The 16340-nt window shown below is 39.1% G+C and overlaps 1 protein-coding gene across 1 annotated transcript in view; it reads right to left on the bottom strand.

The window, feature by feature from the left end:
- cped1 (cadherin-like and PC-esterase domain containing 1) overlaps nt 1–16006 on the bottom strand; it is a 61542-nt gene extending 45536 nt beyond the window's left edge. The window contains exons 1-3 of the mRNA XM_083528836.1: nt 15143–16006; nt 4324–4495; nt 861–955 (exon numbers count right to left, since the gene is read on the bottom strand). Coding sequence (XP_083384962.1) covers nt 861–955; nt 4324–4495; nt 15143–15418 — 543 coding nt within the window. The 5' untranslated portion in view covers nt 15419–16006. The remainder of the gene's footprint in view (nt 1–860; nt 956–4323; nt 4496–15142) is intronic.
- Between the last annotated feature and the right edge of the window lie 334 nt (nt 16007–16340).

Below are 16340 nucleotides of genomic sequence, written 5' to 3'. Positions count from 1 at the left end.
GGACATTCGAACTCATAGCGGACAACGCGTATCGAGCGGATGTCTTTGTTTGTTGTTTTCAACGGCTTATGAGTGTTTCTGTGTTGTACGGTTGTTGAAATAAAAGGACAATGATCGGACTATATCGGCTTCCGCGTCTGCAGCCTGACACCACTCTTCTGGGAAGATGTTCTACTAGATTTTGGAGCGTGCTGGTGGAGATTTGTATTCATTCAGCTACAAGGTAATGATGCAGGGTGAGGAAGCTTGCAGTCGGTGTGTTCCAATTCAGCCCAAAGGCGTTCAGTAAGGTTGAGGTCAGAGCTCTATAGCAGGGCACTCAAGATCTTCCACTCCATCTTATGTAAACCATATCCTCCTGGCCCAGGCTTTATAAAACGGGAACAATGAACAGGTTTGGGTTTTCTAGTTCAAGATACCAGGTTATTGGTGGCTATCAAGATTTGCTTTTGCCATTTGAAACAGAGATTATTATATGATGCAAATTGACATGTTCAAGGGTTTCTGAACCAATGGCTCAGTTGTCTACTAACACTTGAGCCAGTAAACAGTTGTTCACGGATGTTGATAAAGATATAATTGGCTGGTCGGCTTGGTAACAGTAGCACTGTTTATTTGGACAGGGAGCTGAGATCACAGCATGAAGGAGTGCTCTTTCTCAGCTCTGGGTTGGAGCCATGCTAAGGTCTGCCTTCAATAAATATTTTGGATTTCCAATCTCTTTAGCTAAATTTGATTTTATATCCATTTCCAAAAGAACAAAACAGGATGAAGTGTAATTTCATTAAAAATGTGCTTTCATATTATACTGCACTACAGAATTCTTTTATATGCGATGTATACAAACTGTTTTTTCTTACCCTCTGGTACGGCTGTGAACGGGCAAAGTTGATTTTACGGAGGCAACTTTTTTCTGTTCCTTTGAGACATATCAAGAGAGACCATTCCTGACCATCTGTGGAGAGACATGATGAAAGAATCATGAACTGAGGGAAAGAAAATAAGATAGAAATGCGGGGGGGTTTTTTGTATACCGTTAATAACAGTTTCTGTGCTGTTTTATAAACGAAAGAGCCTTGGGTTCTTAGACCCCTGAACATGCCATTTTAAATCCATACAATTGTCTATGAAAATCAATAAATCTATAATCTATAGAAAAAGAAATCGCTTCAAATGACCTCAAAACCTAAAGTTCATGTGCTTTAAATGGGGGATTGAACTCTAAGAGTGGGGTTATCCAGAATCCTACACTGACCTTGTAATTCCTGTGGGCAATTTAGCATGGAAAATGCCTGGATTTAGAAAAAAGAATACACCAGGATCAAGCTTAGAGAATCAAACAAACACAAAAAATCTGTGAGGCAGGAAAGTGTAGTAAGAGACTGAAAAAAAGACACATCTGGGAGCAATTGTGGTGGCGAGCAGAGCTGGAGGAAATGGGCTGTGTGTGTTTAGCATTGAATCTAGGCAGTTCTTGTGTGTGTTCATGTTTGTGATTCTGAATGACAGGAAGTACCGTGCAAGGCCAAGGGCTATTGTCGGACACCAATAGTATTAAACTATTCTAATAAATCTGAACACAAGGTATTATTTTTAATGTGCTTTTGTATTAAAATTGACAACAGGGTTGTGTGATGAAGTGCAGAGTCAGAAGGAGTAAAACTTACAACTGCATGTGTATAACTTTCCATTAATATCTTGCACCAGTGATTACCTTTTTATATCGAGATTTGGTTAAACTTTAAGACGTACACACAGACACAAACACTAAAACACACCAGCACTATCTCAGCTGTACTAGTGACGTCTCTCTCTTTAAATAGAAAACATTGTGTCTGTGTGTGTGTGTGTGTGTGTCTGTGTCTGTGTGTGTGTGTGTGTGTGTGTGTGTGTGTGTGTGTGTGTGTGTGTGTGTGTGTGTGTGTGTTTGATCAGCCAGCCAAACTGTCAAACTAGAATGCAGCTGTTTAAGGCCTTCTTCTGAGTTAAACATTCAATAAATACTGGGCATACACTTGTAAAGACTGAATACACACCTGCTCTGAGCCTCACACATAGACAGTTTTTCTGTCTGTCTGTCTCTGTCTCTGTCTTTCTCTCTCTCTCTGACACACAGACACAGACACACACACACACACACACACACACACACACACACACACACACACACACACACACACACACACACACACACACACACACACACACACACACACACACACAAACACACGGTCCCACTACCTAGCATCAAATAATTCAAACAATCTATCTATCAATCAACCAATCAATCATAAACCAGAAAAATCAAAATTGATATCTTTTTTAATGGTTAATTTAGCTAGAGATTAAAAATGAATGAGTGCAATCAAACATTCCATGTAAATCATAAAAGGCAATCATTTTTTAGCCCTTTTTTTTTTTTTATTATATTTTTCAATTTTATTTTCTTGTGTCATGAATTCTATTTTATCCCACTATTATATTTTTATTCCTCTATCCCCCCTCCCCCCTTTATTTTCTATTCTAATTTATAAAAAGGAGCAGTTAACAAAAAAACTATTTTCACTGCATGTCTTGAAACCTTCCTACAGAATATTTTTTATAAGAAAACAATGAACAAATAATATTACTAAACGCATCTCAAGATTGATTTTGAGCTTCAAACCAACATAGGCATTTATTTTCTAAATACATAAATCAAGTCAGTACTTGTTTTATATATAAAAAAATATATATATTAGTTAATTCTAATGATTGCAATAATTCTGGAGCAGATTGTAATAAACTTGGCTCTTGTCCCTTTGCAAGAATCATTATGCCATATCAAATAAAAAACTCCCCAGGAGTTCTCATGGAATAAGTTACTCTTTAATTAAAGATAATACAGAGATATACTTGGGTAAATGATTATCATTGTCCATGGGTAAAATATTTAATGGTAGATTTTGCCTCAGTGGCCACATCGTCCATCACAGCAAACATGTTTCACTAAAACTTTCATAATCATGAAATAAAAGGATAGAGGGATAATAGGACGAATAATTATACATTTTAAAAAGGGTTCAGAATGAAGTGTAGCCATTGGTCCAGTAAGCCAAGTATATATAATGATGTGATGTACACTGTATAGACAAGATTTGTGGACACCTGACCTAAGATTGGTTTGTGCTTTTTGAACACCTTATTACCTCCACATTTAGTCACCATTTCCTGTTAAAATAAGCTCCACTCTGCTGGGAAGATGTTCCACTAGATTTCAGAGTGTGGGGTTGTTGAGATTTGTGCTTATACATCCAGAGGGATTTTACTAGTCAGGTACGGATGGAGAACGAGGAGACCTGGGGTGCAGTCAGCGTTCCAGTTAATCCCAAAGGCGATTTATATCGTTGAGGTCAGAGCTCTGTAGCAGCCCACTTAACATCTTCTTTTTCAACCATTGTAAGCTATTGCCTTATGGATCTGGGTTTGTGCACAGGTGCATTGTCATGCTAGAACAGGTTTGAGTCTCCTACACACATTCTACCACATCGAAAGAGATTTTATACAATCCTGTGCCTTCAAATTACATTATAATATACATTTATAGAGCTCTACTGTGGATGTTGTAGTAAAACTATTAAATCCATTTTTAGAGAAAACGTATATTTAAATGTTTTTTTGTGCGTACAGTAGGTCTACTTTCGATTATTGCAAACATGCCACTAATTAGAGCTTTATGGGTGTGTTTTTGTGTCTGTGTGTGTTAGCCGAGGTCAACTGATATGCATTTTAATTCTTGACCAAAACGAGCACAAAACATCCTTTCTATTCCTCATTTCTTCCTTCAGGGACCAAGCTTAATATACTGGTTTTAGATTGTAAATACATTAAATAGCTGTCACTGCCCTCAGGTGGACTACTTTGGAGCAATAGAAGATGTACTTTCTATCTGTAGGAGTTTTTCGAGTTCGAATCCCACAGCCATCTGTGGTCGGGAGCTAAAAAAGTGAAATTTAATATAATCATAAAATCTTTATCTCTCTCACCTGTCAATCAGAATAGCATCTGTGAGCCCTTGTATGTGGAAGAGGGTAGATAGAGTATTACTCAGTGATTCTACATGAGTGCAGCAGTGTGTATTGGGATGTGTATTGGGGAGAAAATCATGCGTTCGCTAACTTTCATTGTCCCTGGTTGGTAAATTTAGGTAGGTACAGTATTAAAACTGGAACCTTTTTAAGAGTAAGCCAAGATGCTTATTCGGCTTTAGAGATGGCTTGAGTGACCAGAGACCTGACTTGTATATAAGAAGGTAAGATACATCAGAAACCCATGTGGACACACCTCTGCCGCTGTGTGTAAGGGCAGCACTAGTCTCAGCATAGCGTCCTTGGTTGACACGGTAACCCTGCTCCTGAAGGACTCTGTGATAAAGCTGAACCTCTGTATCTGATGGGACATGCTGCCCTGTCAATATGACTCCCTTCCCCACACAGCTCCTCTTAGACCAGTGCACCTGAGACAGAGAGAGAGAGAGAGAGAGAGAGAGAGAGAGAGAGAGAGAGAGAGAGAGAGAGAGAGAGAGAGAGAGGATGAACAAAAGTAAAAAGGTTTTTCCCCAACCTTAGTTATGATATGAGCAAATCTTGCCCTTCAAATACCTATTTAAACAAAGCATGACCAACATAAAGCACCTCATGAGGATGGGTTCCCCTTTTGAGTCTGGTTCCTCTCAAGATTTCTTCCTCATAACATCTAAGGGAGTTTTTCCTTGCCACAGTCGCCATGGCTGCTCATCAGGGATAAATACACACCATTCACCTTAACTCTTAAAATTCTTTAAAGCTGCTTTGAGACAATGTCTGTTGTGAAAAGCGCTATAGAAATAAACTTGACCTGACTTGACTCATCATTGATGACAAACTCGAATACTTACTGTGTTAGATGCATGCTAATAAGCAAAACAGTGCAACCAAAATACCTCATTATAGATCTGTTGTAGCTCAGCTGCTAGACTAATATACTCTGAGAAGTCATGCATAGGGGTGAGAGGACAGCGGGATTAGGACTTCAGACAGCTGAGCCAAGATGACGAGACTAAGGTGGTCACTATGACATAACAGCAGTCTGGGAAAGTCATCACAGCCACGAGTGAAGTGACATAAACAGCCTAGTGTGTCAGGAATAAAACAGGAAATAGATCACATAATGGAAGTCCTGAAACATGATTTTCCTAATATACCACAGTTTTTTGGGATTCTGAATAATAAAGGAACTTCTCCTCATTTTTATTTAGTTACAATAACATCTAACAGTTTGTCCACAAACCACGTTAGTTATAGAAACTATACAATTGTTCTTGCGCCAGCTATTTGTTTCACTCTTTTGGAGAGTCAAACTCAACATCAAAGGTGTAGATGGGGGATGCCTCCATCACCACCTCCAATCTGTTTCTGATTTGTATGGCAGGAATAACAAATCATAAATAATAAAATGTATTGTGAGGTTTGGAAGTCTGGCGTAACAATAACAATATGGAATATTCTTTATCTTTTTCTCAATATCACATTAACATATCATACTGCTCTTGTTAACTGCTTTGTACATAAGGACAGGTTTTGTTTTAACAAAACTACCGTAATAGATTTGATTCAAAATGGATCCAGAAGGTTTTGCACTAACTATCTAAATTAATATTTAATGGGAATATTTGTATAAAAGGTTAAGATTTTTATAGATAAGATTTTTTGTATTCCATTTTACTTTAAAAAAAAGAAGAAAAAACATTTTAGACATTTGACCTTGCTGTGGCCTTTACCCTATTTGGATAAATAAAAAAAATCAAAATCAGTTAATTTGCTGGTTACAAAGATGATTATTATTTTTTTTTTTTATATATATAAATTCTACAAACGTCTACTTCTTAAGATATCATGCAAGCAGGAATTTTGACAGGATGCATTGAGGAAAATGCAATTGGACTGATGGCTAATATCATAGACCGCAACAACAGTTCTGAATAAGTCTTCAGAGAAGCAATTGAAGAAACATTATTTAGGTTATTGGACCTTAACATGACCTCGACTCAATGCAAAACAGTTTGTCCGCTAGTTATAATTATGATTCTACATAAATAATTCAATCAGGCACTAATTCTTGAGATATAAACTTTACAAGAATCTTGGACAGACAGATGAACAGACAAATCCTGAAAGCTTTATATTCACTTACTGAACACAACGTGATTACACTGGAGACTCCTTCTATAAACGCAAAAAAATAAATAAATAAATAAATGCTTACAGAAGAATTCATCAGAACAAAAGGGATTTTCTTTAATAAAAAACAGCACATTTATATTATGGAATGATAAAGTGTTGCTTTTAACTACTGAGCATAGCAAATTGAACTAAATAACTTTTTTAAAAACACAACTACAAGATGAAATGTCGACACAAAACTTTAATGTTCTCAGCTGTTCCATATACAGTATAGCATGGGATATGAAGAATGACTAACAAAGGGGGGAACTGAAGAGCTTTTAAAAACAGTTAAACCCCCCTCTCGTCTGCTGCACTACAGATGAGCTAGGAGTTATTTTCTTTCCTCTGCTCTCTCTGTTTATGTTCGGTCCTTTTTAAAAGCTTTGTTGGTTCTCCATCTCAGATCTCTCTCTCTTTCTCTCTCTCTCTCTCTCTCTCTCTCTCTCTCTCTCTCTCTCTCTCTCTCTCTCTCTTTCACCCACACACTCTTTCTGCTTCTTTCTGTCCGTCTGTTTGCTTCAGGCCTGTTCAGGGAAGTTCTGTAATGAAATAATAATGTTTGAGTCTTGGCCGCAGCCGGGCCTCAGGAAACGAAGGCAGCGGCATAATTGCATGGTTTAGATTAGCATCTGCAGCTGGAGGTTTACAAGAGGAGGAAAGGGGGACAGACAGACGGTAGAGGACTGGCTGATGGACTGAAGGAGCGATAAGGGAAGTAAAGAGAAGAGAAAAAATATGTTGGTAGGCTTCTTTAAGGAGTGTAAACAAATCGTTGAGAAACCTCGGGTTCTGGCAATGAGGGAACACTTGAGAAGTTGGAATGAGAGAGAGCGAGAGAGAGAAACTTCATGATGGGCTCCGGGCATATGAGTTTTCTACTCTCTGATGTGGCTGAGCTCCAAGATGGAAAATAAAGAAATATATATATACACATACAGTATATACAGTATATGAGCTAAACGAAGTTGGGCATGAAAAAGGGTGGGGGGAAGAAATGGAAAAAAAAATAGAGTAATAGATGAAGAGCAGAGAGCGCAAAGTAAAAACTGGCGCTTATCACTGGCATTTCCTCCTAACTGGAAGGCCAGATTTCCCAGAAGCCCTGCAGAGTTAACTTCATACTAGCACTCAGAAGTAGTAATCAAAATAAGGCCTACATTTTAGCATGCAAATATTATAGTATTATATTTGAATGGAGTGTCATCTTTAAATAGCAGAAATGAACTGGCTGTAAAATATTTAACTTTATTGCAGTAATCAGGAATCAGGTTGTAACTTGTAACTGCATTTCAGAAAGTAGATGCAGGCACTGTCCCGTATTATACAGATAAGAGTTCAGAATGTGTTAGGGCACAGAATTCTATCATGATTTCGGTCAAGGAAGATACAGTGAGGAAAATAAGTATTTGAACACCCTGCTATTTTGCAAGTTCTCCCACTTAGAAATCATGGAGGGGTCTGAAATTGTCATCGTAGGTGCATGTCCACTGTGAGAGACATAATCTAAAAAAAAAAATCCAGAAATCACAATGTATGATTTTTTAACTATTTATTTGTATGATACAGCTGCAAATAAGTATTTGAACACCTGAGAAAGTCAATGTTAATATTTGGTACAGGAGCCTTTGTTTGCAATTACAGAGGTCAAATGTTTCCTGTAGTTTTTCACCAGGTTTGCACACACTGCAGGAGGGTTTTTGGCCCACTCCTCCACACAGATCTTCAATAGATCAGTCAGGTTTCCGGCCTGTCGCTGAGAAACACAGAGTTTGAGCTCCCTCCAAAGATTCTCTATTGGGTTTAGGTCTGGAGACTGGCTAGGCCACGCCAGAACCTTGATATGCTTCTTACAGAGCCACTCCTTGGTTATCCTGGCTGTGTGCTTCGGGTCATTGTCATGTTGGAAGACAGCCTCGACCCATCTTCAATGCTCTAACTGAGGGAAGGAGGTTGTTCCCCAAAATCTCGCAATACATGGCCCCGGTCATCCTCTCCCTAATACAGTGCAGTCACCCTGTCCCATGTGCAGAAAAACACCCCCAAAGCATGATGCTACCACCCCCATGCTTCACAGTAGGGATGGTGTTCTTGGGATGGTACTCATCATTCTTCTTCCTCCAAACACGTTTAGTGGAATTATGACCCAAAAGTTCTATTTTGGTCTTATCTTACCACATGACTTTCTCCCATGACTCCTCTGGATCATCCAAATGGTCATTGACAAACTTAAGACGTGCCTCGACATGTGCTGGTTTAAGCAGGGGAACCTTCCGTGCCATGCATGATTTCAAACCATGACGTCTTAGTGTATTACCAACAGTAACCTTGGAAACGGTGGTCCCAGCTCTTTTTAGGTCATTGACCAGCTCCTCCCGTGTAGTTTTGGGCTGATTTCTCACCTTCCTTAGGATCAGTGAGACCCCACGAGGTGAGATCTTGCATGGAGCCCCAGTCCGAGGGAGATTGACAGTCATGTTTAGCTTCTTCCATTTTCTAATGATTGCTCCAACAGTGGACCTTTTTTCACCAAGCTGCTTGGCAATTTCCCCGTAGCCCTTTCCAGCCTTGTGGAGGTGTACAATTTTGTCTCTAGTGTCTTTGGACAGCTCTTTGGTCTTGGCCATGTTAGTAGTTGGATTCTTACTGATTGTATGGGGTGGACAGGTGTCTTTATGCAGCCAACGACCTCAAACAGGTGCATCTAATTTAGGATAATAAATGTAGTGGAGGTGGACATTTTAAAGGCAGACTAACAGGTCTTTGAGGGTCAGAATTCTAGCTGATAGACAGGTGTTCAAATACTTATTTGCAGCTGTATCATATACATTTGCAGTTTATATTATTGCTGAATCACAGGGCCAAGGTTTTGATCAATGTTATTGACTTGGAGTTTCACATATTCTCCCCAGTATATGTTCCTCTGGTTTCCTCCAACCTCGCAAACATGATGACTATTAACTGCTCTAAGTGTGTGAAAGTATGTAAATGTGCGTGTACTGTGTGTCCTGCATTTCTTATTATAAGCATATAATGATTTCTGGACATTATTTCTCATTTTAAGCTTGCTGTATCTTATTATGGGGGAATTTGCATAAAATGAGCAAAATGAATTGACAAAAAAATATAAGACTTTTAATTTGAAAAAGTGTTTATAATGGGTTAAAATTGTAATATATTTTAGATATTTCCACTTGACCCCCCCATTCTCTCCTCCCATGACTCAGGTCTAAGATTGGGTCAGCATGTGTATATGTGTGTCTGGTGACAGCACATGCTGGTACCGAATTCCACAGTGCACAGGACAACTATATTTAAATTCGACTATATTTAAAAGCCCTACCTCCCTTCTCCAGGCCATAAAGGTCAGAACTCCTGCTGAGACAGTGTCTCTTACAATGCCATGTCTGGTATTAGGGAGTACCTGTAAAAAGAAAACAAACACAATCCTCCTGTCTTGGTCTGGCTAAGTAAGCATGCCAAGCTGGCACAATTTATGGAATACATTTTAATAAGACTAAAAAAGAAAAAGATGCCTATCAACAATTGGTTGATGTGTTAGAAAGAAAAATGGGCAAGCATAAGGATTTGCACAAGTTTGACAAGGGCCAAATTTTGATGGCTAAAAAACTGGGTCAGAGTTTCTCCAAAACTGCATTTCTTGAGGTCTGTTCTCAGTCTGCAGTGGTCATTATCTATCAAAAGTGGTCCAAGGACGGAACAGTGGTGAACTGGTGACAGGGTCATGTGTGGCCAAGGTTCATTGATCCACGTGGAGAACGAAGGATATCCTGTGTGGTGTGATCCAACAGACAAGCTACTGTATCTCATTCAGCTACAAGAGCATTAATGAAGTCATGTACTGATGTTGGGTGAGGAGGCCTGGGGTGCAGTCAGACTTCCAATTGATCCCAAAGCTGTTCAACAGGGTTTAGGTCAGAGCTCTATAGCAGGCCACTTAAGATCTTAAGGTCTTCTGCCCCAACACATGTCAACCCTTTTCATGGACCTGGCTTTGTGCACATGCGCATTGTCATTGCATTGTCAACAGTGCCTGATCAGGTTTGGGTCTCCTAGTTCAAACCACATATAATTGGAAAAGTAATGTGTCCAAATATGTTTATATCCTTAGTCTGTCTGTGTCTGTCTATCGATCAGATGGGATTTAACCCATTTTGAGTCTGTTTGTTCGTTCTGGACTTCATGCAGTACCTGAATGTATAATTCAGCAATTACAGCAAAACTAAAATGAAAGGTGAATTGAGAACTTTAAAATAAATACAGTTCTGATAAGGGTAAGCATCTCTTGAAATTATTTAAGCTTAGCAAAAATGATTTTTAGGGCAATGTTTAATTATATAAATTCTCATTTAAACCTTTGCCTTTTGACAAATTGAATATGGTGAGGTTTTACACAAACGTACACACAATGTATACACACAATGCTAGAGAGTTTTGAGAGAGAAAGAGATAGAAAGTGGGTTTTGTTAGTATTCAGTGATTAACTTAGGGCCTGATTGTCTATGCAAAGTGGCTGCTTTGCTGGGTAACTGCTGACAGATTTGGCAACAGCTCCACATTTCATTTAAACTCCCCCTCAATTGCAATTCCACTCTTTCCCATTCTTCCTTCTCACTTTCTCACCATCACTCTATACCATCCTGTTTTTTCACCGCTCTCTTACCGCTTACTCCATGTATCCAGTTCTAAAATTCTATGGTATGGCTTTCCATAAGTTCAAGTTATAAATACTTTCACCATGTTTAAGAATTCATTTGAGATACCACCGTTTCATTTGAACGTCGGATACAGACTTAACAAAAATACACGTAAACTAGAGCAAACGATATATGAGCAAACAGTCTAATACATGTTTACATAGATTTTATATATACTTGATGCCTTAACACTTTACTTAGCCTGCACTCGATCATGTCAGTCAAGCCGTACACATTCCAAGTCTGCAACTCCGAGCGCTCATGCTGGGAATCATCTGTGATTCATCCAGAAGAGAGTTCGAGAAAAATATACAGCCTGTATATGTGATATATTCTAGTTTAAATTACATACTGTGGCCATGGACATTTTTTTATTTTACATACAATTTATAATAATAATAACATCTACACAGACATTCAAATGATGAACATTGCCATATTTGATCTATTATGCATAAATTTGGCTAAATCACTAAAAGGACTAGGAAAATAGATACGATATATGAAAATTATGACGAACAACTGTATGATTTTTTTTTATTATTATCCAGTAACATTTATTGAAAAAAGAGAACATGCATTTTTAGATAATCACCTGTTAGCTAGCTGACTAGTATTAGCCTTAGATAATTTAATTATTTTAAAATAGGAATGAAACGCTTCAGATTAGCATTGTTAGCATTTAAGGTAAAAATACATTTTCAGAAATATGACAGTCACTGAGAAATATAGGCAGGTTAGGTCACATTTGCTAGTTGACTAGTGTTAGCATTGAGAAGTAAGATTAAGAATTGTTTTCTCTTAAAAAGGATGTCTGGTTAGGTTTTTCGCATTAATGTGAAGACTAAAGAATATTAATAAAACAAAATCATGTGACTTAATTACTTGTTAGCTAAAGATAACATGTATTTCCTCTCAGAAATCCTGTGAGGTTAGCTTTGATTAGCATGCTGACTGTGTCAGCAGTGAAAATTAAACAGATTAATAAAAAAATGTAGCTAGCTGTAAAAATTAAAAGCATTTTTTTTTTCTCAGAAAACCTTTCAGGGTAGCTTACGTTGGCTAGTTTTACTGAAGATTAAGAACTTTTCAAACTACGTTTGCTCACTTCTAGTGCAACATTTAGCCAATAACAAAACAAATTATAGAGTAAAAATAGATATTCCAGCAGTCTGAAGAGCAAGCAAACATAGAAGGTTCCATTGAGATTTAGCTTGCAGTGTAAAAGTCAGAGCTTTAATCACTCCCAAAGTCAAGCTAAAATATGAAGCACACAGGACCTTTACATGTATGAGAAACGCTATACAGACTGCATGAAGGAGGCAGTACCCTTTCTGGACTGTAAGAAGGGCACTGACTTCTGAGTGCAGTCACAAAAATGACTTTTCGTCTAAGAGTACACAAGCTTCTCTATTTACAACAGTGAGAAACAAACACCAGGAAAATTGAAGGTCGGATACAGAAACACAATAAGTTCTGTCAGTCAAACAACAGTCCGGGTACATCAAAGTGTAACAAACAGCTCTGAGATTCTGCTTATGAAGCTAATCCAAAAGACTGAAACACTATAAGAGTCTAGGGAATGTTTCTGTATGGCAGCGAACAGACAGGTCATAGGACAAGCACATAGTCATAAATCTGCAAACTTGATGACATGTGACCCAAAACTGGATGTGCTTACACAGGATTAGGGGGACAACAAAGATGTCTTGATTCAATATAGCTTAATTCACTTTTATTTGTATGTCACTTTTAATAGTGGACATTGTCTCAAAGCAGCTTTACAGAGATTGAGTCAAGTCAAGTCAAGTTTATTTCTATAGCGCTTTTCACAACAGACATTGTCTCAAAGCAGCTTTACAGAATTTAACAGTTAAGGTGAACGGTGTGCATTTATCCCTGATGAGCAGCCATGGCGACTGTGGCAAGGAAATACTCCCTTCTATCGAAACACAGAGAAATAACTTCACATCCTGGGTAAGCAGATGAGAGTTCGGCAGCTAAACAACCTTACAACTGAGTAACTTTCTTTCGGCTTCTCCCGTTAGTGGTCGCCACAGTGGATCCTCCGCATGTTTGATTTGGCACGTTTTTACGCTGGATGCCCTTCCTAACGCAACCCTCCCATTTATCCGGGGTTGGGACCTGCACTAAAAGTGGCTGGGGTTGGTTACAACCTCACAACTGAGTAAACAATGCAAATTCCAGATTATAACCATTTACTAGCTTCACAAACAAATTAATGAGCAAACAATTTCTAATTCTATCAATCCTGAATTTTATTCTCCCCTTAGCAGACGTTAGAAGTTGTTTCAATTTATTTATTTTTCTTTGCATAAACCTATTTTTACCTTTCTTTTTCTCTTATTGGCTGCAGCCTGTCAATGTGTCTTTAATGCGTTAATTCTCTTATTAACATTATATTATATTTCATGTATTTAATTATTGTACCAAATATTGTACATTTCCATGACAGGACTTTTGACGAGAGATGCAGATTCCCAAGAACATCATACTATGCAACATTTTTGACGATTGAGTCAGTAATAATATGAATTTACATAATACACACTAAAACCAAAATCAGCTTTTGGAAGGTAACTGGAACTCACTTAAAGATGCATCACACCACATGGTTGTCCATTAATTTCTTAGAACAGCACAAGCTCAGGGAATATTTTCTGATGGTGAGAGTCTCGGCTTCGAATAGGAAATTTCGTACCATTTCTATATATCGGAATATCAAAGGGGAAAAAAATAAGGCATTCATGAGGAGCTAGCCATTTCATAATTACAAGTGCACAAGCAAACATGAACTCAGAAAGACACCTTTTATGGTCTGTGATCTGCAGTTGGACAAATTGCCGTTTTATCAACCTAAACATAAACTCCTGGCTCACTACAAATAACAGCACAGACAGTCTCACACAGCATGAGAAATCCAGCTTACAACACTATTAGACTAAGTGATTGCACGCACGCCCCTCACAGGGAGGGCTCACAGCTGATCGGAGACACCTGTCACACACCACAGCACACACACTTCCTCCTCAGTGCTGGTTAGCACGGGGATTATCTGGGTCTCACTATGACAGTATGCGTTAAGCCTCTGCTCGGTTTACCCTCATTCCTTCACTTCATCTTTTCCTCCTACCATGTCTTACAATCTCAGAGTCCAAAACACACTTGGGCCAAAAACAAGGAAAAACAGACCACCAAAGCTGGTTTATCTTGAAAAAAAAAACCTGCTCATATTGCATGCTCTGATCCTGCATTTCCAAAACGTTGCTGCAGGTGGACGCCATGTCAGCGCAGATCAGAAACATGTGTGCAGTCGTAAATCACCATTGCTCTATGAGGGCCTCTTAGCCAACTGCCAGCCAGCCTTGAGCATGTCCTCCCAAAATATCTTCACAAAGACACCCCATCATAAATAAACAATACTTATCTGCTATATTTAACTAGGACTTTTAATAGGGTGAGTGGGGGACCAGGCAAAACATCTCTAAATGGACCACATTGATTCAAATTCCTTGGGACAAACATGATGTCATGGGGGGATTTTTCGGACACCATGCCAACTAAATTGGTGATTTTTATTTACAAATAAATATTTTTTCTTGCATGGAATCCTCCTGATGGTCAACATGGCATTAAGTGTGTAACAGGTTTCAGTCATCCGGGTCATATTAAAGGTCAAGTAGTAGAGCGTTTAAAGGACTGGATCTCTGTTCTATTTTAATGACAAGGAAACACTGAGACGTTCCAGATGCACAAACTCATTCTTAATGCTTCCTCTAAAAGATCTCGGAAGAGACTTGATGACTGCTTGAATTTTGTTCACTCACTATCAAACACGTTTAAACTTAAACCTAAAATGCGAAACACACCCGATCCAGCTCATGAAGAACTGTAGAAAATATGGAATCAGGTGTATTCATAAATCTGAACAATGGTTTTTAGGATTGTTGGCTATAATTATGACCATGCTCCACTCTCTTTTAGTATATATCACATGGAAGCCTTTACCTGGACCAGACTAATCAATGGTGCACCTTCTCAAGTATAAGACACTCTAGATAAAAAACATAAACATTTGATGAAACAAAGAGAGTTCTGAAAGAGTTGGGTTTCTGACACAGAACTTTTAGAACCCAGGAGCCTTATTCCCAAAGTTCCACTTACTTCACCGTGATCATTCCAGGCTTCTAGTAAATAGCCGAGATCTTCTGGGTGCTGTAGAAGCACCAGATGGTCCCTCATCACAGAATTGTTCTTTTGGTCCTCTTGTCCAGGTCTGAAGCCTGTCCGGTTCAGCACAGAGGTGTGGTAGAGAAGAAACACAGCCAGTCCCACAAGCACAAGCGGTGCCGTGCGCCATGTGCGCATCAGCGTCCCGATCCCCAGGATCCCCAGGATCCCCAGGACCCGGCGCAGCAGCATCCCGATGCCCAGACACATAAGGTACCATGGATAGAATAGGATGGGATGAGGATGAGGTTGAGGATAATATGTCAGACGCGCTGTTGCATCCTTCTATCGATCACATCCCCGCTCAGGTTTGCACACAAGCGCAATTTCGGAAACTTTCAGAGCCGCATTCCAACTTTTTTTTAATTATTTTTTTATATAAATCACGCGCAGTGATGCTCGCCAAGGCAACGCGCGTTTACGAACATGGCCACATCATCACACAGTCTGGGATATTGTACAGAATATACAGGGCAACTTGTGAAAAAGGTAAAAAGCACTCTTTCTTCTTCTTTTTTTTTTTTCCCCACGCAGAAGCTGTAGAAGAGCGGATCTCCAGCACCGCCTCCCCTCTGCCTTTCAGTCTGCTCCAAAACTGCGCTCCTGAGCTCCAGCCAGGCGCAAAAGGCAAACACCAGGAATAAAAACAAGAAGGAAATCTCACAGGAAGACTGTAAATCCTATTTCCATAAGCAAAAAAACGGTAGCGGGTAGTGTTTTCGCTTGCAGCTCAATGCGTGGCAGAGCTTTTCCACCTGGTTCGCGTTAACGGAGAGAGAGAGAGAGAGAGAGAGAGAGAGAGAGAGAGAGAGAGAGAGAGAGAGAGAGAGAGAGAGAATAAACAGTTACTTCCTCTCTGGATTCGGAGTTTGGAAACTAAGCTCTTGGTACTGCTCTCAGAAAAGAAGAAGGGATCTTTTACAGATGCATAAGAAACCACGGCGCTCAGTTGAGCTCGGCTTGGAAATAGAGGAATAACGGATTTGCGCACGCACGCACGCGCACACACGCACAGACACTTCCCTTCAAACTCATGCTACACACATTACTTACACTATATGAACAAATGTTTGGTGACACCCTCTGCTGTTATAATCACCTCCACTCCTCTGGTAAGATGTTCCACTAGATT

Source organism: Silurus aristotelis, assembly GCF_946808225.1.
Source record: "Silurus aristotelis genome assembly, chromosome: 24".
Taxonomy (NCBI): Eukaryota; Metazoa; Chordata; class Actinopteri; order Siluriformes; family Siluridae; genus Silurus; species Silurus aristotelis.
The sequence above is the reverse complement of the archived record's forward strand: the minus strand, read 5'-3'. Positions and strand labels throughout refer to the sequence as shown.